This window comes from Mus caroli, unplaced genomic scaffold, assembly GCF_978045245.1.
Source record: "Mus caroli unplaced genomic scaffold, Mus_caroli_1 scaffold_8, whole genome shotgun sequence".
In the NCBI taxonomy this organism is placed as follows: Eukaryota; Metazoa; Chordata; class Mammalia; order Rodentia; family Muridae; genus Mus; species Mus caroli.
In genome coordinates, this window is record NW_028227263.1 from 60,534,457 (window position 1) to 60,561,611 (window position 27,155).

At 35.2% G+C, this 27,155-nt stretch overlaps 1 protein-coding gene across 1 annotated transcript; it reads left to right on the plus strand.

The window, feature by feature from the left end:
* Nucleotides 1-3,561: 3,561 nt before the first annotated feature.
* Nucleotides 3,562-26,454, plus strand: LOC110287964 (vomeronasal type-2 receptor 116-like). The gene is given in 8 exon segments (XM_021154439.2): nucleotides 3,562-3,688; nucleotides 3,691-3,763; nucleotides 8,581-8,857; nucleotides 9,209-9,643; nucleotides 9,645-10,016; nucleotides 10,704-10,931; nucleotides 11,283-11,406; nucleotides 25,538-26,454. Coding segments are annotated over 8 exon segments (2,553 nt in total).
* The last annotated feature ends 701 nt before the right edge of the window (nucleotides 26,455-27,155 follow it).

Genomic DNA, 27,155 nt, shown 5'->3' on the forward strand with positions numbered 1-27,155 from the left:
TAACAACTTAAAAGTACACTTGAGAGCTCTAGAACAAAAATAAGCAAACACATCCAACAGGAGTAGACAGCAGGAAATAGTAAACTCAGTGCAGAAATCAATGAGAGAGAGAGAGAGAGAGGAGAGAGAGAGAGAGAGAGAGAGAGAGAGAGAGAGAGAGAGAGAGAGAGAGAGAGAGAGAGAATCAAGAAACCGAAAGTAAGTTCATTGAAAATATCAATAAGACAGATAATCCACTAGGCAAATGAACTAAAGAACCCAGAGAGAGTATCCAAATTAACAAAATCAGAAATGAAAAAAGAAAAGACATAACAGGAATAGATGATATTTTTAAAAATCATCAGATTCTACTACAAAAGCCTGTATGCAATAAAACTGGGAAATCAAAATGAGACTGATGATTTTCTAGACAGAATCCGCATACCAAGTTTAAATCAAGAGCAGGTAAACTATCCAAAGAGGCCCATATCACCTAAGGAGATTCACTAAAAAACTCCCAAGTTAAAAAACAAAACAAAACAAACAAACAAAAAAACCCAAAAAACAAACAACAAAAAAAAAAAAAACAGGTTCAGATGGCTTTAGTGCAGAATTCTAAAAGACCTTCAACAAAGAGATAATACCAATACTCCTCAAACTATTCCATAAAATAGAAATAGAAGGAACACTACAAAATTCATTCTATGAAGCCAATCACTAATTACACAAGAGCCTAACAATCAAAAAGAACTTTAGAATATTGTTTTCCAAGTGTGATGTGGCTAGGTGTGGTGGGAGAACTGGGTTAGAAAGACACCAAGGTGCCTTGGTTTCTATTGCCTATGTTCTTTGGCTTGTCTCTCACCATCTTGTTATCTCTGATGTTAGTTTGTCTTGCTGTCTCTGACTGGAACCTCTTGTGAGCTGTGAGCCTCTAATATTAGGTGTGTCAGTACTCCTTGGAGACAAACTGCTTCTGCTCAGGATTGTGGTGGGGAGAGCTATAGTACAGTGTTAGCTCTGAGGTGCAGACAAAACCAGAAGGCAAACTTCACATGGAAAGACAAAACAATTATGATAGCCCTGTTAGATGAAGCTTGTCAATGTGGGCATTGGATTTAAGATCGGTCTGCAGTCTTTTCCTATTTACATTTGAAACTGGCAGTTCCCCTGCATCATCTGGATGCTCTCATACACCCACCTTGATGAGCCTCTTTACCTGTAAGTGAGCCCCAATTAAATGTTGTCCATAAAAGTGTTTCTTTGTTAATGAAATCATCTCACAGAAGTAAACCCTAACTAAGAATATTTTTCCTCTGAGAAGAGGATGATTACCACACTGGGTACCATCAAGTCCTGGAATATCAAATCTCTGAAAGACTAAGCACATTCTCTTCAATTGAGGCCAGAAAACTCAGACCACTTAGGAAAACAGGAACCACAGGTAGACAACACAGGATGGCCCCTGCTCCAGTTGTTGAGGGACCGCCATGAAGTCCAAGCTGAACTACTGCTACATATGAGGACAGGGAATAGAGGACCCCATATTTATTAATATAATTACATAATTCAAGAGAGCTCTAAAACATATCTCATAAGTTTTGATGAATTTGTATATGATAATTAACAGAGAGAAGTGATTGAACTTAAGGGGTGACAAAACTACACAATATTCTAGTCTAAGGATGTCATAGTTAATCCATGATCTTCAGGGCATGGGAGTTACTGCAATAATCTGAGCAGACTTAATATAAATTACAGAGGTGATAGATGAGTAGAAGAAAACATACTCTTAGACACACCAGGACAGGGTAAAATCCCAGGGACTTTACCGGGAAGCACAAAGCCTTGAAAATCTAAGAAAGATCACATCCAAATATGAAAAGAAGAGCAACATACACAATTTCATTATTTGTATTAGTGAATGGAAATTTTAATCCCTAGGAAAGAGAGACAGTTTTGTATTTTTTCATAAAGACTACACCCTAATACTGTGATTGTCTTTCATTGAATGATCACTTATCCTAAACAATTTTTCCAGCAAAATGTAGATTTCATGGATTAAAAAAATAGAGGACCCAAAGTTCTGTGGTTTATAAATGTGGCAATAGAAAGAATTAGGGAAAAATATTTTGATAATCAAAAATAGTACAAAAATGAAGACTATCAAAGAACTAAAAAGAAAAACATTAAGTTTTTTAAAGAAATAACAGTCAGGCAAATTCAATATAATACAGCAACTAGGAAAAAACAAAAAACAAAAGCAACTAAATGGGAAAACCCATATATTTTTGAAACTGTATTCTAACAAATGATACTCATTAAAAAAAAATCAATGTTCAGCGTCATACACTGGGTTTTTTAACTGTCTTTTATAGTGAGATTTTTCAGTCCTTTCAGGGATAATTTTTGCTTCCTGTTGCTTATATATACCCCTCACAAAATCTCCCATAAAGGAAACTACCACAGAAGATGAATAACAAAAATATTTATAACTAACTTTAAATGTTAATTTAAACTGAATATAATCTAGGGCTTATGTGCTTTGTAATGATGAATCATTATGCAAATAGCTCTTAAGTTATAAGAGACTGGAATTCTTAATCAATATAAAAATTAATGGGTTTTTTTTTTTTTTTTTGGTTTTTCGAGACAGGGTTTCTCTGTATAGACCTGGCTGTCCTGGAACTCACTCTGTAGACCAGGCTGGCCTCGAACTCAGAAATCTGCCTGCCTCTGCCTCCCAAGTGCTGGGATTAAAGGCGTGGGTCACCACGCCCGGCTTAAAAATTAATGTTAATAAAATTTGAAGTTATTCAAGAATGATATTCTATGCACTCAACTTGTTTTTTAACATTTCCTAAAGAAAAATTAAAGCAAAATTTTACTAGCCTTAAATACCCTACAAAATCAACTCTTATAAACTAAGATTAAGAAAATATTTTCTTGAAATTACTCATTCTTCCATAAAAATGACCCAAAAGTAATTCAATTTATAGATATGAATTAGAGGAAGAGGAATATACACTAAAAGAAACCTTATAAAATCAATATCCATAAGTGCTGGGGTCACATGCAGGCATTGCATGATATTGTTATGTTTATTACTGAGTTCAATTGAATTGAGTTAGAGTCTTTGACATAATTTCTAGTAAAGCTCATTTGGAACAGCTGATGTAATCTTAGTTATGTGTTTCAAATGTTCATCAGAAAACTGGTTTGATGAACTAGGATTGTTAGAAAATTTGCCCAAGAGGAATCATGCCTGATATTTCTACTGATATTTATGTAAACATAAGTAATATGGAAGAAAAGGATAATCATGCAGAAAGTTATACCCCTTATTTGTTACCTGAACAGATGAACTCAGATGCCAAGCCCAAGGCCAGAGAGTGCTTAAGAATCCTCCAGAGGCAAACAAGGAACTGAAAAGTAAATTGCTAAGAAAAGTACATTTGTCCTTTAGAAGTAAGTACAGTAATAAGTAGTGGCAACTGGATGGGTTCACACAATATTAATACACAAGTTTCTGTCTATCTTACTGTATATGATGCATTTTGCTCAGGCAGATATCTTGCTGAAATGAAAGATATGTTCTCTTTGATCTCTGTCTTCTGGTTTCTGAAGATTTCCATTATTTTTTGTCATTTGAGTGACCCCAGATGCTTTTGGAGAATAAAAGAAACTGAGAATGATCTAGGAGATAAAGTTATTGTTTCTTTTCTATTTCCACAAAGCAAGGTTATGTGAAGAATGATTATTTCAGTTGGAATCTAGACAAGCAGTAAGTGCATAATTCATTTACATATTTTACTTTATCATAGGAGACAAAGCATTCTAGAGATGCTGGGATGTAGACCATGTGTTCCTCTGGCTATTTATTTCTAGGAGATAACCAAAATTTATTTTGTTTCAATTCTGGATATTTTCCCAATTCTGATTGTTTTATGTGTACACTATTGTTTTTCACTGTGAGTCACATCTTCTCAGTAGATCCTGAATAAATAACCCACAGTATTGACCTTGCTATTAGAAAGACACCCTTAATTTGCCAGTTTCCAACTTATTGTGTCTTGGGATTTACCTAAGAATATTGGAACAAGCATTGCTTTTGGCTTATTTCATAGAGACTACAATAAACTGGTCTTTATTAGTCTCCTAATATTTCATCTGTCATAATGGATTCCCAAGTTCTGTACATCTGCCATTTGGAAATTTGCTCTCAGTTTTAGTTAAATGTATTACAGATTGTGTGATATACAGATTTTATTCAAATAATCTATCTATCATAATTTTAAATTTTTATGGCATATGACTCCTGCAGAAGAAGTCAATATTGGGAGAAATATTTTCTCACAAGGAGAATTTTCTCTTTCCTTTATTTTACATTCTGTTTCAAAACATTGTAACATATTTTTTGTATTAACAATTTCAGAAACTTATGAAAAGTTATCAATTAGAAACATATGAAGCATCTCCCTATTCCAGAAGATAATTTGTTAATTTCTTACAAGTGAAGATGCCCATACAGGCTATGACTTTCTATTTCTATGTTTTGAGTGCCAGAATAAAATATGTTGGCTGTGATTCCTGATAAAATTTGAGAGAGCAGTACTATGGGTACAGAATTTTCCATTACCAACACTGTCATTTACACATTTCAAAATTTTATTTCTCATTATTACTGTATATTTTCATTTAATAAACTCATTCAACATTTAAATTTATTTCTCTTTTTGTAATAATATTGAATGTGTTTGGATTAATGAGGATTGAGTGTACTTTATATATTGATATACATTTTATGTAATATCTTTTTAAATGGGATTACTCTACTTGAGATTTCAGTTAAAGAAATTGTGAAAATTTCTCTGCAATGTTGTAGAACATTTATCAAAAATGGTCTTGCCAAAAGCAATCTACAGATTCAATACAATCCCCAATCAAAATTTTAACTTAATTCTTCACTGAGTTAGAAAAGGCAATTTGCAAATTCATCTGGAATAACAAAAAAACCTAGGATAGCAAAAACTTTTCTCAACAATGAAGGAACCACTGGTGGAATCACCATGCCTGACCTCAAGCTCTACTACAGAGCAATTGCGATAAAAACTGCATGATACTGGTACAGCTACAGACAGGTAGATCAATGGAATAGAATTGAAGACCCAGAAATGAATCCACACACCTATGGTCACTTAATCTTTGACAAGGGAGCTAAAGCTACTCAGTGGAAAAAAGACAGCATTTTCAGCAAATGGTACTCGCACAACTGGCAGTTATCATGTAGAAGAATGAAAATTGATCCATTCTTCTCTCATTGTACAAAGCTCAAGTCTAAGGGGATCAAAGACCTCCACATAAAACCAGAGACACTGAAATTTATAGAGGAGACGTGGAGAAAAGCCTCGAATGTATGGGCAGAGGGGAAAAAATCCTAAACAGAACAGCAATGGCTTGTAATGTAAGATCAAGAATTGACAAATGAGATCTCATAAAATTGAAAAGCTTCTGTAAGGCAAAAGACATTGTCAATAAGACCAAAAGGCCACCAACAGATTGGGAAAGACTTTTTAACCAATCCTAAATCTGATAAGGGACTAACATCCAATGTATACAAAGATCTCAAGAAGCTGGACTCCAGAAATTGAAATAACCCCATTAAAAATGGGGTACAGAGCTAAACAAAGAATTCTCAACTGAGGAATACCGAAGGACCAAGAAGGACATGAAAAAATGTTCAACATCATTAACCATCAGCGGAATGCAAATCAAAACAACCCTGAGATTCCACCTCATGCCAGTGAGAATGGCTAAGATCAAAAATTCAGGTGACAGCAGATGCTGGCAAGGATGTGGAGAAAGGAACACTCCTTCATTTTTGGTGGAATTGCAAGGTTGTCCAGGCACTCTCAAAGTCAGTCTGGCGGTTTTCAGAAAATTGGACATAGTACTACTGGAAGATCCAGTAATACCTCTCCTGGGCATATACCCAGAAAATGTTCCACCTGGTAGTAAGGACAAATGCTCCACTATGTTCATAGCAGCCATATTTATAATAGCCAGAAGCTGGAAAGAACCCAGATGTCCCTCAACAGAGGAATGGATACAGAAAATGTGGTGCCTTTACTCAATTAAGTACTACTCAGCTATTAAAAACAATGAATTTATGAAATTCTTGGCAAATGGATGTATCTGGAGGATATCATCCTGAGTGAGGTAATCCAGTCACAAAAAAAGTCACTTGATATTCACTCACTGATAAGTGGGTGTTAGCCCAGAAACTTAGCATACACAAGATATAATTTGCAAAATACAAGAAAATCAAGAAGAAGGAAGACCAACGTGTGGATACTTCCTTCCTTTTTAAATAGGGAACAAAATACCCATGGAAGGAGTTTCAGAGACCAAGTTTGGTGCTAAGATGAAAATATGGACCATCCAGAGACTACCCCACCCAGGGACCCATCACATAATCAGCCACCAAACACAGACACTATTGCATATGCCAGCAAGATTTTGCTGAAAGTACCCTGATATAGCTGTCTCTTGTGAGGCTCTCGGATAGCATTTGAAATGAAAATAAAGAAAATATCTAATAAAACAATAACATTTCAAACTTTCAATATCATGTTAAAAATTGCATCATGAATATATATATATATATATATGTGTGTGTGTGTGTGTGTGTGTGTGTGAGAGAGAGAGAGAGAGAGAGAGAGAGAGAGAGAGAGAGAGAGAGAAAGAGAGAGACAGAGACAGAGATAGAGACAGAGACAGAGAGTGAGAGACAGAGAGTGAAAGACAGACAGAGACAGAGAGACAGAGATTAGTATAGTGACATTGATATTTTTAGAAAAAGATCCTATTAACTTTTCAATAGAATATATCAGAATAAAAGAAAATTGGAGATAATGAATATTTGTGAGTTTGGATTACATTTAAGAAAATATTTAGAAGAACTGGGTTGATATAATAGAGAAAGTGAGTATTAAATAATAAAAGTCAATGTTCATGGTAAAATGTAGGGTGGGAGGGTTGAGCCAGAATTCCAAATGTTCAGATGGAGATGAGAAAGAATGAAGGGGAACTTTAGATATTTGAGGTATAAAACCTTCAGAAACACATTTGCACATCCCCCGTATGCCTTCTCAGCTAGATATTGTTTCAGATAATCCTTGTCATATATGTCAAGGAAAGGGTTGGGTTTTTTGTAATTAATTTTATTTAATTTAAAATTTTTCTAGCTAATGAGACAAGATGTCTGAGTGTTCTTTTTAAAATAGTATATGAAGTTTAATGTCTAGCACTCTAACAATTTAAACTGCACGAATTTTCACTGTATTTGTTTTCACGTGGTGAAGAATGAGAGAGGTCTAGAGAAAGGTTTTAATTACTTCTTACTTGCTATTAATAAAAAATATCAAGGCAAGAATTTCTTATCTAGACTTTAACAACAGAAAATAACGTTTTAAATAGAAAATATCTTTGGGTGGTTACATGACACAGTTTTTAAGATTTTCTCTGGTCATAGTCATTGACAAATATGTGTGTGTGTGTGTGTGTGTGTGTGTGTGTGTGTGTGTGTGTGTGTGTATCACAGTTTAATTATTGCATATAACTTCCTATAAAGTTTTGTATATTACATAGCAGATATGTTTCCAAAATAATGTATGTTTCTCATCCTATATTGTGCCTACACAAAAGAGATTGTTGTATGGTTATTCACTGTTAATTTGTCACCAATACTTGGATTTTATATCATAACTATAAACACAAGAGCACAGTTGAATAAGAGGGTTATTTTTAAAAGTAAAGTATAGGATTACCATTGCACCTACATTGTTTTTTGATCTCCTTGAAAGCAATATAATATTAGACCAATGTTAATAATTTAGGATTCTCAAAGACATATCCATGATGGTAGAGATACAACAAAACTTAATACAATTGATAATCTCAAGTGGGAATGTTGTGTGGATATAGTATTGGTAGCATAAATAGATATTCTGCCTAAATACCTACTAGTAAAATTTTTAAAGTTGTGTTTAAGGTATTTGTGAGTAACATCATTAAGGTTAGAGAACTGTGAATTATAGGGGAAAGTGCATTGTGATCATATTTTCTCAGATTACCTCTAAATTTATCATATGCCATCATTATGAACAAGGAGAAGAAGGCTCCTGATAGCCTTATGATTTGTGTTCGTAGGCTGTATAAAACGCCAGAATTTTATTTTGTAAGTATTTAGAGAATTTAATGTAAATTTATGCTATATTCACTTTCCTGTCAGTTAAAACCAGTACATAACTGTGTGGTTATTGTGCTGAATTCCTCTCTATATGCTAGGATTTTTTTCTGGCTTGTGCTTGTACAGTTTTAGAAATTATTAGTTTTTTGTTGTTGTGTTTTTTTCTTTTTGTTTTGTTATTCATGGCAGGTTTTCTCTGTGTATCTCTGGCTGTCCTAGAACTCACTCTGTAGAGCAGGATGAACTTGAACTCAGAAATCTGCCTGCCTCTGCCTCCCAAGTGCTGGGATTAAAGGTATGTGTCACCGTGCCTGGCTAAGAAATTATATTCTCTACTTCTCTGTTTTCAGGGTGACACCCAAGACAAACCATTTAATTTTCTCTGTTTATCTTGCCATGGAAGAAATAAATAAGAATGGCCATATTTTACCCAACATTTCTCTGCTAGTTAATATTGAATGTGGCCTAGAATTGTATGGTGGAACTGGTTTGGCATTCAAAAGTGAGGAATTTATTCCTAATTACTACTGCAGAAATCATAGAAAATATTTAATTGTACTTACAACACCAAAATGGGGAGTATCTACAAGTCTTGGACCATTACTATATATCTCTAGAATTCCTGAGGTAAGTCAAGGTAAAATAATTTTAAGGAAATACTTTCTCACCACAGTATGAAGGCAGTTTAAAAGGCAAATAAAGGGCTTATGTTTATTATGATCTATCAAGCACAAATACACAGATATGTTTTGTGCCAAACAAAATAACTTTATCATAAGTGGGAGTGGGAGAGAGCAGTATTGTGAAATGTTATACCAGAAGACTTAGTATATTTTCACTAGTTTAGAGAATAGCAAGGAGTTGGATATAATTGTAATAATTAGATGAATACACTTTGCTCAAGCACACTCCAATGTTACATGAATCCCTCTGCATTCCATCATGTTCATAATGTTGCCTATGTTCTGTATTTTTCAGCTTTACTGTGGTCATTTTCATCTTCTTCTGAATGATAATGAACAATTTCCTCATCTTTACCAGATATCTCCCAAAAACACATCTCTACCTCTAGCCATGGTGTCCCTAGTTGTTCATTTTAGATGGAACTGGATAGGAGCGATCCTTACCAATGATGACCATGGAATTCAATTCCTTTCTGAATTGAGAGGAGAAATGCAAAAACACATTGTCTGTTTATCAGTTGCGATTATTATCCAAACTGAGAAGTTCATGGCCCTTAAAGAGTTTCGTATGAATTATAACAAAATTACAATGTCATCAGCAACAGTTGTGATAGTTTATGGAGACAAAGACTCTCCCATACAGTTTACCCTAATTATGTGGAAATCTGAAGGCATTTGGAGAATCTGGGTTAGTGTGTCACAATTTGATATGATCACAGTTATAGGAGATTTTTTTGCTATACTCCTCCACAGGGAGTTTCATTTTTTCACACCAGCAATCTGAAATATCTGGTTTTGAAAAATTTATCCAAACAGTACACCCTTCAAACTACAGTAGTGAATTTTCCCTTGCCAAACTGTGGTGGACATATTTTACATGTTCTTTGCCACCGTCTAATTGTAAGAAGCTGAAGAATTGTCCAATCAAAACTGTATTTAAATGGTTATTCATGACACCAATTGGAATGGCCATGAGTGATATATCCTATAACTTATACAATGCTATGCATGCTGTGGCCCACTCAGTGCATAAGATGCTTCTGCAACAAGTAGACACATGGTCAACAAATGCTGGAAGGGAACTGGAATTTGATTCTTGGAAGGTAATTAGTCTTATACTAAATGGCATTTATATGGTTTGAGTTCTTTAAGAGAAAAGCATGGTCTAAAACCATGTCAATAAGTAATTTGACCCATAAATGTACATAGTTTTGTACTCTATTATTGCATAGGTGGCAGATCATGTTAGTGTCATAAATTATGAGAGAGCCAACACTGGTATGGAAGTCAGCATTCACAATCTAAGTCATGAATTTTTGTCCAGATATTTAAAACACATATGTGACTCATGTATTAATTTTTCCCATGAAATTCCTAAATAACAATAAGAAAATGACTACTCTTTTATGTTATTCAAAAGTTGCTGATCAATTTACTAAATGGATCCCAAAGAATATTAAGTACTTTTCCATTAATTTCACTTAATAATTTCCATTCCATTACCTGTGATCAAATAACACTATTGGCAGTTAAAACACAGAGAATATGTCATTACTCTTCAAACAGAAAAATCAGGAGTAAAGGTTTTAGAACATCAAATCCAGAAAGAAAATTGTATTAGTTAATAAAGTGACTTTACATCTACATTAAATTTATTTTCGTCTTTAGTACTGAATACTTCTGGTATTAGATTTTTTGAAAGGATAATAATAATTAGGATTTTTCTAAACCTAATACTTTCTATTATAATGTGTAAGCCTAATTGAAACTAAAATGACAATGTGTTTTAGATGTTCTCTATTCTGAAGACCTTAAAATCTGTAAATCCTGCTGGAGACCTAGTCAACATGAACCAGAATTTAAAACAGGATATAGAGTATGACATTTTCTATATCCAAAATTTCCAAAAATATTATGGACTTAAAATGAAAATAGGAAGATTTTCAGGTTATCTTCCAAGTGGTCAACAGCTATATATGTCTAAGGAAATGATGGAGTGGGCTACAGATATGGATCAGGTAATTTAGTCATAATTTTAATCCTTAACATGTAGCATGATTCCCTAAAATATGTTCTACTTTTGCTTTGCCATGGAATAAATACTTGGTATTTCTTCATTTATTGAATTACTTTATACTGTCCTAGATATTCTCTCTTTCTTATTCCTATACTCTTTTCTAATGTTTCTTAATATATAAATCATCATACATTCATACATTTTTTTCTGTAAAAATCAAAACAGTAAAATTTAATATGGTATATGTATGTTAAATGAGGTCTTTCAGTGGATCTCTGTTGTGTTTATCACTGGTTGTTTTTTCATTAGGATATTGTCCTTATTTTTGTAATACGTATTATTTTTTTCACAGATTCTGCCCTCAATATGTAGTATGCCTTGCACACCAGGACTCAGAAAATCCCCTCAGGAAGAAAAGGACATCTGCTGTTTTGTTTGTAACCCCTGCCCAGAAAATGAAATTTCAAACATGACAAGTAAGGTTATTATTTATCAAAATAATCAGATTGATTTTTTCTCCCATATTTAACATAGTTCTCAAAAGTTCTATGTTGAAAAGAAAAGATACATCATGTTAAGGAATAATATTCTTCAGAAATACTGTTATTCAAAATTATAAACTCTCTCTCTCTCTCTCTCTCTCTCTCTCTCTCTCTCTCTCTCTCTCTCTTTCTCTCTCTTGAAATATATTTTGTATCCTTATTCTAGAGCATGGGAACACAATATTTTTCCTGAATACTTTATAGAATATGAATGATTACTGCATTATGACATGTTTGTTCTTTTCAATTGTGTTAAATACATGAATGCTATTCCTTTTTTAGTACTTTATCTTTTATTCATTTTACATTCTAACCACAGCCTCCATTCCTTCTGTTTCACCAGTTCCATATTTAAAAATTCATCCCCTTAATACACTCTTGCCTTCCCATTTGAGAAGGGCAGCATCCCCTTGGATACTGCTCCACCATGTGTTATCTGTTCAAGGTAGGACTAGTGCTGAGGCTCAGAGTGGCAGCCCAAGTAGGGGAAAAAAATCCAATGACAGGGCACAAAGATGGAAATAGATTTTGCTCCACTTGTGACAGGACCCAGATGAAGACCAAGCTGTACCTTTGCTATTTATGTGTAATGAGCCTAGTTCCAGCCAAGGCATACTCCACAGTTGGCAATCTAGTCTCAGTGAGTTCCTAGAGGGCCTGGTTATTTGACTCTATAGGTGTTCTTGTAGTGTCCTTGACACTTCTAGCTTACCAATGTCTACTTCCTAGAATACTTGCTAAACTCATCCTGATATTTCTTGTGAGTTTCTTCATCTATTTCCTTTTGATGCTATATGAAGCCTCTCAGGAGTTATACTCCTTTCCTATTTGCAAGCAAAACAGTACTATTAATAGTGGAAGACATTGGCTCCATCATAGATCTTGGGAAAACCATTGGTTGGCAATTCCCACAGACTCTGCTTCATCTTTATTGCTGCCAATAAGCATCACAATATTTGTTTGAAGTATTCCCTGAGTGGATTGATTTCCCTTTCCTTCTTCTACAAGTTGTGCCTAATTACATCAGGTAGCCAGTTAGGTTTCTATATCCCATTCTGCTTAGAATCTCAGTTAGGGTCATCATTGTATATTCCCTGTATCCTCTCTCTTCCAAGGCCTCCAGATAATCCCAGAGCAGCCACTCACCAATTTCCATTCTCACTCCCAGGCCTCTCCAACCCCTCTCCCCATAATTTCTCAACATCCCTGTATCCCTTACCCTATCTCCAAATTCCTAAGACTATTTAGTTGCATCTTCCATGTAATATTTGCAATATTTGTACATCCTCATTTGGAACTTCCTTATTACTCAGTTTCTTTGGTCAGTGGATTGCAGCATGGTTATGCTGAAATATATGGCTAATGTCTACTTATATAAGAGTACATAAGATTCATGGCTTGACTATTTCAAGTTTTTTGTTTTTTTGCTTTTTTTGTTTTTTTGGTTTATTTTTTGTTTTTGTTTTTTTCTTTTTTGTTTTGTTTTGTTTTTTTTGTTTTTTTTTTTCAAGACAGGGTTTTTCTGTATAGCTCTGGCTGTCCTGGAACTCACTTTGTAGACCAGGCTGGCCTCGAACTCAGAAATCCACCTGCCTCTGCCTCCCCCGTACTGGGATTAAAGGTGTGTGCCACCATGCCTGGCTTTTGTTCCTCTTTCTAAGAGGGACTGAGGCATCCACACTTACTTGGCTATAACCTTGTTACAAATTGTCTTTAGAATCTTTAGGTGTGTTTCTTGAATTAGGAATTATGTCAGTATTTATCTTGGCTATGCACTTGCTTTTAATTGTCTTTAGAATCTTTAGGTATGTTTCTTGCATTAGGAATTACACAAGTATTTATCATGAAGAGGTGGATAATCTTTTTGATGTGTTCTTGAATTTGATTTGCAAGTATTTTATTGAATAATTTTGCATGTTTATTTGTTAGAGAAATTAATCTATAATTCCTTTTCTCTATTGAATTTTTATATAGTTTGTGTGTTAGGGTAACTAGAGATTCAGAAAATGAACTGGGAAATGATCCTTCTGTATCTATTTTGTGGAATAATTTGAGATGTACTGGTGTTAGTTTTTGAAATTCTGGTTGAATTTTTACCTAAAACTAATTTTGACAAAGGCCAATTTGTTGAGGTTGTGAGTATTTAAATGAGTGGTTCTATTTCAATGGTGGATGTTGGTCTATGTAAATTGCTTGTCTGGCCATGACTTCCATTTGTTATTACACATCAGAAAAATAATCATTTTATTAGATTGTATTAGATTTGGGGGAGTGCTAGATTTTAAAGTGTACTCTAATAATTCACTTAAATGTCTGCTATTTCCTCTTTTTATTATTTATTTATCTACCTATTCATTTACTATTTTGGATGTGTTTTCTATGATCTTTTCATTGGTTGGATAAAGGTCAGCCTATCTTTTTGAATTTATTAAAATCTATATTTTCTAAATTCTTTCTGTCATTATCTCTCCAATTTCTTAAGTAAATACTTAGAGCTATTAACTATTCATTAAGTAGAACTTTCATCATGTCCCATATATTTGAGATTGTCATGTATATATCTTCATTGTATTCTCAAAAGTCTTCATTTTTTTTTATTTTTTTCTTGATCCATCATTTCATTGAACTAAGAGTTTTTTTTCCCCATGAGTTTGTAAGCTTTTTTTTTTAATATGATGCCCATCATTAATACATGTGATCTGCTAGCATGTAGTGAGTTATTTAAATTTTCCATAATCTTTTGTGATTTGCCTTGTTTCAGAGTAGGTAGATTTTGGAGAAAACTGTGTGAGTTGCTGAAAAAGAAGTCAATTCTTTAATGCTTAGTACTTCCTTCCTGGAAGGGCATTGCGCTTTCTCATAAACAAGAGCCTCTTCTCCCAGTGATGTCCAACAAAGTCATCCTCTACTACATATGTGATAGGAGCCATGGATCCCTCCATGTGTACTCTACAGTTGTTTTTTTTTAGTTACTGGGAGCTCTGGGGTTTCTGGTTGGTAGATATTGTTGTTCTTTGTATGGTTTGCAAACCCCTTCAGCTCCATCAGTCCTTTTTCTAAATTCCCCCCTAGGAACCACCTCCTCAGTCCACTGGATGTCTGCAAGCATCTACCTCTATTGTTGCCAGGCTCTGGCAGAGCCTCTCATGAGACTGTATCAGGTGCCTAACAGCAAGCTCTTCTTTAAGTGCTTCGCAGCAATTCGAGATTCCTCAGTTGAGAATTCTCTCTTTAGCTCTGTAGCCCATTTTAATAGGGTTATTTGGTTTTCTGAAGTCCAACAACTTGATTTCTCTGTATATATTAGATGTTAGCCCTCTCTTAGATGTAGGGTGGTTCAAGATCTTTTTCTAGAATATCATCCATTTAATATAGATTTTCCAGTTTTATTGAGTAAAGGCTTTTTTATAAGTGGTTGGTAATTTTTAAAATTTCTTCAGTTTCTGTTATGTCTCCATTTTCATTTCTGATTTTGTTAATTAGGATACTTGTCCTGTTCCCTCTGTTTAGTCTGGCTAAGGGTTTATCTATCTTGTTGATTTTCTCAAAAAACCAGCTCCTGGTTTTGTTAATTTTTTTGAGTAGATCTCTTTGTTTCTTCTTGGTTAACTTCAGCCCTGAGTTTTATTATTACCTATTGTCTACTCCTCTTAGGCATATTTGCTTCTTTTTGTTCTTGAGATTTCCAATTTGCTGTAAGCTGCTAGGTTATGGTCTCTCCAAATACTGTTTGGAAATACTCACTTCTACAAATTTTCCACTTACCACTGCTTTAATTGTGGCCCATAAATTTGGGTATGTTTTGCTTTCATTTTCATTATATTCTAAAAATTCTTTAATTATTTTCTTTATTTATTTCTTGATCAATTTATCATTGAGTAGTTCAGCTTCCAAGTATATGTGGGCTTCATGTTGTTTTGATGTTGTTGAAGGGCAGCATTGGTATGTGCTAATCTGATAGGATTCATAAGCTTACTTCAATTTTCTTGTATTGGTTGAGGCTAGTTTTGTGTATGATTATATGGTCATTTTTTTGAGAAGGTACCCTGAGTTTCTGAGAAGAAGTTATATTGTTTGATTTTAGGGTTCACCAGCCCGAAATGTTCTGTGGATATCCGTTAAGTCCATTAGGTATATTCCTTCTCTTACTTTCACTATGTCTCTATACTTGAGATTCTCTCTTCAATCTTTTATATTTTATTGGTGAAGCTTGTCATGTTTGCATTCCTAAATATATTATTCCAGATATTTCCTCAGATTGTGTTTTCTTTCTGATTCTCTTTCCTTTTCCATGTCTGTCTTAGTCAGGGTTTCTATTCCTGCACAAACATCATGACCAAGAAGCAAGGTGGGGAGGAAAGTGTTTATTTAGCTTACATTTTCCACATTGCTGTTGATCATCAAAGGAAATCAGGACTGGAACTCAACCAGGTCAGGAAGCAGTAGCTGATACAGAGGCCATGGAGGGGTATTACTTACTGGCTTGCTTCCCCTAGCTTGCTCAGCCTGCTCTCTTATAGAAACAAGACTACCAGCCCACAGATGGTTCTACCAACAAGGGACTTTCCTCCTTTCCTAATTGAGAAAATGCCTTACAGCTGGATCTCATTGAGGCATTTCCTCAACTGAAGCTCCTTTCTCTGTGATAACTACAGCTTGTGTCAAGTTCACACAAAACTAGCCAGTATAATTGACACTTTATCAACTTAAAACACAAAAACTTCACTAGTAATCCTCAATCATTACTTTCTTATTCATCCTCAAGATCTAAATAACTTTAAAAATTCCACAGTATTTGCAAATTCTTAAAATTTCAATCTCTTTAAAATATCCAATCTCTTTTAAAATCCAAAGTCTTTTTACAATTAAAAGTCTCTTAACTGTGGTCTCCACTAAATACTTTCTTTAAAAGGGAAAAACATCAGGACACAGTTACAATCAAAAGAAAAATCAAACTCCAACTGTCCAATGTCTGGGATCCACTCATAATCTTCTGTATTCTTCCAAGGGCTTAGGTCACTTCTCCAGCTCTGCACTTTGTAGCACACACCTTGTTTTCTAGGCTCCAGATACCTGTACTCCACTGCTGCTGCTGCTGCTGTTCTTTGTGGTCATCTCATGGTACTGTCATCTGCAAAACACTGTTGTCAATTGCAACTGAGGCTGCACCTTCACCAATGGCCTTCCATGGCCTCTTATAGTGCTAATACTCAGCTGTTGTTCATGACCCTTTCATGCCTTCAAAACCAGTACCACCTTGGTGACTCTTACACAGTGCCAAGTGTTGGAGCCTGCCTGCAGCTCTCATGTCTGGGTTCGAGCCTGGGAGGCAACTGGAGCTGAAAGAGAAGAAGGAATCTTGGTGGGTTGAGAAATAATAGAAACCAATTCATGCTAGTCTGTTCAAGGTTCTAATGTTTAATAAAAAGTATGCGCTTGTAAAGAGGGAAACCCATTCCCTGCCACACCATGTTTCTTGTTGTCAGCACAGTCTTTTAGCAGTAATTCACCAGATTTACAGGTTGTAGTTAACTCGGGAAAATCTTGGAGAACCTGTTTGGCCTCAAGGCAGGTGGCAGGCTGTGTCACATCAAAGGAAACTGGTTTAGTCAGAGAAGCAACACAGCAGGTGTCCCTGCCTCAGTGGCACATGGTCTGAATGAGCCTGCCTAGACTGAAGGTACATTTTCCCCTCTTTAAATATTATTAAAGAAAACTGGACTGAGGCATAAAACGTCTTTATGCTCTATAGTCTTGCCTGGGAGTTATGGTGGCTGGTGGCCATGCCTGTTTTAGGATCTCAGATTTTCCCAAACCATCACATTCTGTTGTGGAGGCTACATGCAGTTACTTTGTGTTATATTTCACAATATAAGACAGAGGTACATGCAATTATATTGATATGGCTCTGAAATCTGGTTGCCCATCATTGACTAACTGGCCTCATAGCACACCTTATTCCCAATTCAGACAAAGGCCACAATATGTACTTAGAATGCTTCTTGATGAAGATTAATAACTGCCACCTGTGCTTTTGTGGGCAAGGCTATAGACCTGCTGCAGTTAGGCTGAACGGCTTGGCTGACATGCTTGAGAAACAAAGGTGGAACAGTGAAAAGCAACAGTATAAAAGCTTCTTTGGAAATGTCCAGGTACTCCATTTAGTTGCAAATTAACAATGACCAAGCTAGACCTTGAGCTCCCAGTGTGGGGGAGCTGGCTTTGAGAATCACAGAAAGACTGTAATCTTTCTGGGAGAGGAGGCTGTGCTCCAAATAACATTGTTAGATAGTTAAGAATATTTAGCTATCTTCAATATGAATCTCTAACACTGGAATTATTACTAGACCAGTCTAAGATTGAGTTAGAATAACTGGTCACATGAGGGAAAGAGAAGAATCACTATAACTCTTTTTATATGACTAATCTTTCTAAGGCAGATTACACAGTCTCTGATGTTCTTTTTACCATAAGGTTTAAAGCTTGAAACAAGGCTTTAAATATATATTGTCCAAACTGGAAAAATGGCAAGAAGGTGGGTCGAAAACATGTACCCAATTCAGCTTCCTTGTCACTACAGTCAGGGCACTGAGCAAACCCACCTGTCAGCTTGTCACATGAATTAGCCATCATGCTTCTACAGTGTTCTGGGGAGAAAACCTATGCTTTTCACTTTCCTAATAAGGTAGCTATTCAGGATCAAGCTATATGCCAATAAGTAGATCCTTTTAAGACATTATAAGGCATTTATTAAGTTCTTTGACATCCAAATTTCAAAATTCTAAAATAAGAGTATGATTTAAATAATGTGCACAGGAATGCACTAAATAATATGCACAGAGATATAATTTCCCCTTTCTTTGTCTTTTAAGAAACTAAAGTTTTAGAGTTCCACAATACCTTCTCCTTAAGAATTAATAATTTGTTGACAAAACACTTCAAATACTTAACTGTTATAGTCAGTATTAATGTAACATTGGCAGTGACTAATTGCACTTTCAATTGTTTCTCTTGAAGAGCGGTTGTAACTAGAAGCTTGAAAAGTTATTAATAGTGCATGTGTATAATTTATTCAGAAATAAGAGCATTTATTTGCAGCAATTTATTAAGTATAAGTCCTCAAGAATTAACACTATTATGTGGAAACAAGTAGTAACTGAGGACACTGAGCAAAAAAAAATTATTTACAATTTGACATGCACATTTTCCAAGAATACCAAAATATTGTCTTAAACCATAACTGTTTTGAATATATAAAGAATGAGATTATTCTTATGTAAGGCCTGTAATCTGCCTGAGATATAAATCTAGCATGTCATTGGCTTAAGGGGTCTTGTTCAGATAACCCAGGACAAATTCTTAACTGTCCAAAAACAGTCTTCTTAAAAGAACAGCATTTCTTCTTATGAGTTATGTATGCATAAACCATTGCAAATTTGAGAATTTATAGTATCTGAGGGATGAACAATTTTAAGCAACTGTAAGCTTTGAGATATAATATTGACTATTCATATACAAATTAAAGCTTGATTATTCAACATTTTAAAACACTATCTATAGCACACAATTTATTATCTGTGCTGAAGCAGGAGGAAACTCAAAGGAATAAGCATGTGATCCAATTCACATACACTTTTCTCCCATAGAAGGGCTGTTTTTAAACACAGTAAATAGTATGTATGCATGCATGAATTTATAGAAGATACAGAAGCATGCATAAAAACAATTTTTAACGTATCTTTTATTATTTAAAATGATGGTATGTAATAGGTCAATTATTAATATTCTGTAATAACCAAATTAATTGCTGTTTGGAACAAGGAACAGACACTTAGGTTCTTAAGACACATTTTTTGTTATAGTTATCCCAAACTATTGGAATTTATCTTATTCTTTGTTAGCACCACAGCGGCCTTTATAGGATGCTGAAACTGTGTTTTGATGTGAAAGCCACCTAGGCCTTGCCCTTCCTCAGCCTTCCTATCAGGCAGAAGAGGCTGACGGCAGCCCAAACTGTTGTAGGCCAGAAAGCCCAAGTGAGGGTGGCAGAGCACCCCGAGTCTTAGCGGGATTAATATGGCTATCCTGGGCGGGGACAGGTAGAGGTTCATGGGGGCAATGGTGGGTGCGGCCTTACCCTGAGTTAGCTACAAAGGTGCCTGCTTTCTAGTGGCTATCATGCCACCAACGCTCAGGGAAAGCTCCATGCCCCAAGAACCTGCCTCCCAACAGCCACCAGCTGGCTGGCTCCACGTGGGCCAACTATTGGCTAGGAGGATAACAAAAATGACTTTACAATAATGTTTCTTCTTGCCAAATAATACAGTAAATAAAGGGGGTAGGAAGTTCCAGCAGGCAAAGTACATTGAAGTTACTTGACATGAAACAAAGGAATGACTTCAAAAGGACTTACAGGAACCAGATAAATGTTTACAGTAAAGATAAATCGGATCTCCTTAGGGTCAGCTTAATGAAAGGTGAGGATTTCACACCCTAGTCAAATTAATGCTACCCCTGTGAGCCTTGTGAAAGCTAGCACCAGGGGGTTCTGCTCTAGCATACCTTGTTACTAATAATGCAACACCACAACCTCCCTCTTTCCTAGGCTTTGATAAATGCCTGTATGAGTGTAACTTTTAAGTATCTGTGGAGAGTCTCCAATGTCAGAAGAATTCACCAACTTGCCTCTAATATGCAATGCAGCCTGCTAAAGAAATGCCTTGGGCACATTAAATAAACATTAACTAAAATGGACAGCTAATATTTAATTACCATTGATTATAATTGATAACAACTATAAAAGCTTTCTTTATTTTCTGCAAAGCCTTTTATAGTATAACTAAAACCCTAAGTATTAAAAAGATATTGCCTCTGAATCTTTTCTGGAGCAACAACTACTCTACAGGACTTAAAAGCTCCTTGTGTGAAAGTAAGGATTTAGAGTAAACTTCCCTTGAGAGGCATTAGCTAATAAAATACTTTCCACTTAGAGAACAATATACACTGAAAGATTCAAACTCTTAGCTTCTTGTATTGAAGGAGAGACCATCAGAATTTTTCTACATGAGGTGAATCTATTTAAGCCACACCTAGAAGCAAAATTTTCCAGTGATTACAAGCTCATTAGAAGCAAACCCATTACAATTTATCCAGACACAAAAAAACAAACTTCTAAATATATAATAACTTTATATAAAGTAGGCATGTCAAATCGCAAAGTCCTGATAAATTCTACAGTCTGATTGACCTTTTATAAACTTAGAAAAGACTCCCGAGTTGCCAATTTAAGGCTAGCCTTCTGTTACCAATGTTACAATTATTTAATCCTAACCAATAACTTATGAGCTGATACTCTTGTGAAGACACACAGAGCATATTACCAGTAAAAAAACAAATGAAGTGGCTGCACTTAGACCAATCAGAGAATTTTAATTTTTCTAGCTATAATTATAACATAAAAAGCACTTTGTCATTAGCTAAATGCAGTAATCATGATTGCAGAGAATTATCTTAGGAAAAAAACATCTATCAGCTTTTTTGCCCCAAATCCAAGAGGCTGCAGACTTCCTTTCTTTAAAAAAACAAAAACAAAAACAAAAACACACAAACAAACAAAAAACAAACAAAAAACCAAAAACAACAAAACAATAACAACAACAACAACAACAAAAACCAGTTTTTCCAGCAGGGGCCCTCCTGTTGTGCCTGACCCTGACTAAAGCAAGTAGCCATTCTCTTGCTGAACCAGCAGATAAAGTTTTAGCCATCTTTATTTTTCAACATGATACACAGAACATTCAGTCATTCAGATGACTAGCCACGAACACACATGAATTGAATATGTGAACAGACCAGTGTACCAGACATTAGATGTTAGACAACACAAAGAGAGCAGAGAAGTTCTGCTGTAAGGGCTAGAGCAAAAAAAAGGCAGGACTTCCCCCAACATTTCTCTCTGCCTCTGGGAGAGTTTCAAAATCCACTTTCCTCCTGCCTGATGACATCCACCTGATTATATAATCCAAACCCTTTTGTTTCTCCCTCCTAAAAAGCAGCTTCTGAAAGCTGCAGCTGAATGCCTGCTGCGTTCCTAGATCCTGATATCACTGCAGAACCTAAGCGGGTCCATCGTGGGTCAGTGCTGTTCCAGCTCAGATCATACCACACCCTTAGCAACATTTTACCCATTGCTTCTCCCTGTCTCGCTACAAATTTTCTAATTCTTTCTTATCTTCGGAGCTCCATACCAGCAGTGTTTCTTCCAGCATCTTCTGTCATTCCCAGGTCTCACATTGGTACTGCAAGTTGTTGGGGCCAGCATGTGGCTCTCACGTCCGGGTTTGAGCCTAGGAGGCAACCGGAGCTGAAAGAGAAGAGGGAACCTAGGCAGGTCGAGGAGAAATAATAGAAACCAAGACATGCTAGTCTGTTCAAGGTTCCAATGTTTAATAAAAATGTCTGAGCTTATAAAGAGGGAAACACATTCCCTGCCATGCCAAGTTTCTTGATGTTGTCAGCACATCCTTTTAGCAGTAATTCTGAACCAGCCTACCTAGGCAGAAGGAGGTTACAGCCAAGTCCAGCCACACAGAGCACAGGGTACAACTTTGCCTATCTCTGGAACACAGCCTCTGTGCTCTCAGATAACACTTCCCAGAAGATGTCACCTCAATGATGGTCTCCTCTTAATCACTGCTAATTTCTTAGCTCCAGCTAACCAGCATCAATAGTCTCAGTAATGCAAAGTTTTCACTTTAGTAGTTCTGGTATTGTGTTAATCACAGCAGATTCTTCAGCCCCAGCTAACCAGAACCACAGAGTCATCACAATCAAAACAGCAATGGCCTTGATAAGAGTCAAGCCTCCATCTTCTGCACTGTTCTCAACATTATCTTCCAACCTACTACACAACATCCCACAGAGCACTTAACACTGAATGGATCTAACCCAAAGTTCCAAAATCCTTCCACAGTCCTCCCCCAAACCTAATCAGGTTGTCACAGGAATACCCGACTATGCTGGTACCATTTATATTAGTCAGGGTTTCTATTCCTGATTAATAGTGATGTGTTTGTGTGTCAAGTTGACAAGGCATCAATTGTACTGGCTGGTATTGTGTGTCAACTTAACACAGGCTGGAGTTATCACAGAGAGAGGAGATTTTGTTGGGGAAGTACCTCAATGAGATCCAGCTGTAAGGCATTTTCTCAATTAGTGATCAAGGTAGAGGTCCCCTTGTGGGTGTTACCATCTCTGGACTGGTAATCTTGGGTTTTATAAGAGAGCTAGCTGAGCACGCAAGTGGAAGCAAGCCAGTAAGTGACATCCCTCCATGGCCTATGCATCAGCTCCTGCTTCCTGACCTGCTTGAGTTCCAGTCCTGGCATCCTTTGGTGATCAACAGCAATGTGGAAAGTGTAAGCTGAATAAACCCTTTCTTCCCCAACTTGCTTCTTGGTCATGATGTTTTGTCCAGGAATGGAAACCCTGACTAAGACAAGGCCTAAAAAACATTCACTTGTTTCCTTCATTAGTTTAATGTTTATTCCATAGTCTTCTTTAGGATAATTACTTATTTCCTCCACTACTTTCTGTTTTCTTGGCTTTCATTGACACATTTCTTAATTTCGTGGTTTGTTTCTGTTCACCTGAATTTCTTCAAGTGATTTTTCAGTTTTTTTTTCCAAGATCATTCTAAGCATCATATTTATACTTACTTCCATGGCATTCTTGTTGTTCTTTAGTTATGTTGGATGATCAGGTCCTGCTATGGTAGGAGACTCATTGCCTTGGATTTTATTGATTTTTGGCATCTAGGTATTCAAAATTTTCCTGACTATTGGTATACTAGCTGACTCCTGGTTTGTCTTGGTTGTATGGGGTTTTTACTCCATGGCTTCTGATTCATCTCTATTTATTCAGAGTGTGGTTTATATGACTTTTGCCTTCTCTACTAGTGTGTTCATGGGCAAGGCTTTCTAGTGTTCATTAATGGTTAATGGAAGGCCAGTGTAATGGTCTGTTAGATCCAAAGGATGCATGGACTGTTTTGAAATAAAGCTGTCTAGTTATTTTGCTACAATATTAACTGAGACCTGGAAATAATGTATGAAGTAATAGAGATGGTGACTAGAGTCTACAGACAGCCTACCAGTAGTTCTGGTAAGCATGGACAGTAGTTGAACAGGTAATCTATCTATCTATCTATCTATCTATCTATCTATCTATCTATCTATCTATCTATCTATCTATCTATCTAATATTATATATATATATATATATTCTATATAAAATAATCAGGTTCTATAATACACACATATTATACACACACACACACATATATATATATATGTTTTATATATATATAATACAAATCTGGAGTATTTTAATGCCTCTACTCACCAATTTAGACAACATTTTTCAATACAGTCAAATAGATAATACAGAATGAAACAGAACATATATCTTTTAATACAGAGACATTACTGGAAAAAGATCATCACTATTCACTTCGACAAATTTGATTCAATTAAAATTAAGAAAAACAAAAACAAAAACAAAACAAAACAAAACAAAACAAAACAAAAAAAACTTGAACCCTTTATAGTGAATGTTAAAATGATACAAAAAGAAAAATATTCCAAACCTCTGTGTAGTATATTCTGTCAAGAATTTTTTTGAGAACTAGTATATTATGTAGATATTTCTGAATAAATACTGAAACTTGGGATCATTGGTCTATCAAATCTTACAGAAATTTTAAAAACTAGAGGAAAATTTGCTTTAGAAAAATTTGTCAATTTTTTCATGAAACTGAATATCTCATTTTTGAAATGTAGAAAATTTGGATGTTATATTTTTCATGCTGTCTCTGCCTTCCTATACATTATCATCACTTTCATTTGCTACTTTTACTAGGGAGACTGTAATACAATAACATCATTTTGCCTTTCCCTAGCCTTCCTACAAAATCATTGTTTCTTCCTTTCAAATTTATGACCAACTTTTACATTTCTGTTGCATACAAAGATTTTCTGTGTATACAAATATTTCTAATTATAATAAATTATTCTGTATAGTACTACTTGTGTGTTCTGGGAGAAGACTATTTTGTTATACAAGGAAAATTAGTGGGTAATCTGTACTCCATGGAAAGTCTTTCAATATTTCTTTGTTGTCTTTAGTTCCCTATGTAAGATTGTTGCCTGATAGTCTTTCCCTACTACACTTTGTTAAGTTTAATCTTTTTGTTTTCTCCCAGCTTATCTTTAAGATTCTCTTTTGTTGAGATTTTATGTGTTTTACTTGTGATCATGTTAGAAAATGAAAAATATGAACTCACATCAAATTTTTATTCACTAACTGATACAATCTTTAAATTCCTTCTTTTGGAAATTTAAGATTTAAATGAGAAATCAATCTTGTTCATATATGCATTGGACATGACTCTAAAACTCTTAATTTTTACTATGATTTACTCTAGTGGTGTCTGTCCCTTTCATACAGAAAGGACAATACTTATCTGTGTGTTTGTGTAAGGAAAAATATTTGGAATATATTTAGGGGTTACAATGTTTTAGGAACAAGTTGACCAGAGACCGTTTTCAAAGATATGGAGTGTAGGTAATTTATTTGTCATCAACTTGAGAACACATGTAGAATGAAATGATTGCTCATCAATAAACAATAAGATATATGGACACAGCCCATTATTAGTTATTTTTTGCATAATATGGAGCATAATTTAATGACAAAAGTCTTTTTCTAAGAATGATCAATCTAAGATATGTGATTGTGAAAACATGGAAATTATGGGATGGTATGAATTTTTGGAAACATACTATAAACATCTTGAATATATAAGATAATAATAAACAAAAGCTTGTATAAAGACGATAAGCAGTACAATTTGGAACAAATTCTATATAGGCTCCATATTTAAACTTACATATACCACAAGACATAAATCTAATTTAGCTGTGATTTTTCCCCATGCATTAATTCAGTATATCTTGTAAATGATAATAAATAAATATATCTGATAATACTTCTCATCCTATACTAGACATGGATCAGTGTGTGAAATGTCCAGAAGATCAATATGCCAATGAAGACCAAACACTCTGCCTCCAAAAAGTTGTGGATGTTTTAGATTATAGAGACCCCTTGGGAAAGTCTCTGGCTGGCTTTGCTCTATGCTTCTCTGTCCTTACATCTATTGTACTCTGTGTCTTCCTGAAACACCGAGAAACTCCCATAGTCAAAGCCAATAACCAAACTCTCAGCTTTGTCCTACAAATTACCCTCATATTTTGTTTTATCTGTTCCTTGCTTTACATTGGTCATCCCACTATGTTCATCTGTATTCTGCAACAGACTGAATTTGCCATTGCATTCACGGTGGCTGCCTCTACTGTCTTGGCCAAAACGATTACTGTAATACTGGCATTCAAGATCACTGTCCCAGGAAGAATAAGGTGGCTGCTTGTGTCAGGAGCACCCAAATACATAATTTTTGTATGCACCATGATTCAGCTGATTTTCTGTGGAATCTGGCTGGGAACTTCTCCTCCATTTGTTGAAACTGATGTACACATGACACATGGCCGCATCATCATTGTTTGCAACAAAGGTTCAGTGATTGCCTTCTACTGTGTCCTTGCATACATGGGCTCTGTTGCTCTAGCAAGTTTCACTGTAGCTTTCTTGTCCAGGAATCTGCCTGATACATACAATGAAGCCAAGCTCTTGACATTCAGCATGCTGGTGTTCTGCAGTGTCTGGATCACTTTCATCCCTGTGTACCACAGCACCAAAGGAAAGACTATGGTTGCTGTGGAAGTTTTCTGTATCTTGGCCTCCAGTGCAGGGCTGCTTCTTTGCATTTATGCCCCAAAGTGCTATATTATTTTATTAAGACCACAGACAAATTCATTTTACAAGTTCAGGAAGCCACATTCTGAATCTGAAAATATAAGTTAAATTTAAACTTCTATAGTATACCAAACATATGTACATTTTCACAAAGCTTTTTTCGACTCATCAAATACTATGTTGAAATATGGAATTTCTATCATTTAAACAATGGAGAATATAAGCTTTAAAATAAAATTCTACCACATGACCTGGATTTCAGTTTATTGGCTCAAACTGTGTGATCAGACACTTTTATAACTCTAATGACTGTTTTTATCATAAAATTGTCAGGTATCTGAAAATTGGCACTTGGCTTTACAAATTATTTCATGTAATATACAACTACCTGTATTAATTTTGTGTTATTCTTACTTTCTAGAAAAATATTGTAATGTGGATAGTACTTATATGTATAAATTTAGAAGGAAACGCTTTATAGTTTTTCTAGTTCTGCAAAGAAATTTATAAAGTCTAATTAACTAATTTTCTTTGCAGCATGATACCTCAGGACATGGGATGATACACATTATGATTGTATCACTTCTTTCTGTTTGAGTTTGAATACTGTTCATAATGAAGATACTCTATGATTTATATTGTACTTTTGTATTGTACTTCTGCTGAAACCCTCATGAATGAGGATATAAAAGAGTCCATAAAAATCTGTTGTTATTTTGCTAAGTTGCCATTCCCTAAAAATTCTTATCTCTGTATTTATGTTTATATTTGAGGACATAGTCTTCTCTCAAAATTTGTCATAGAAGATT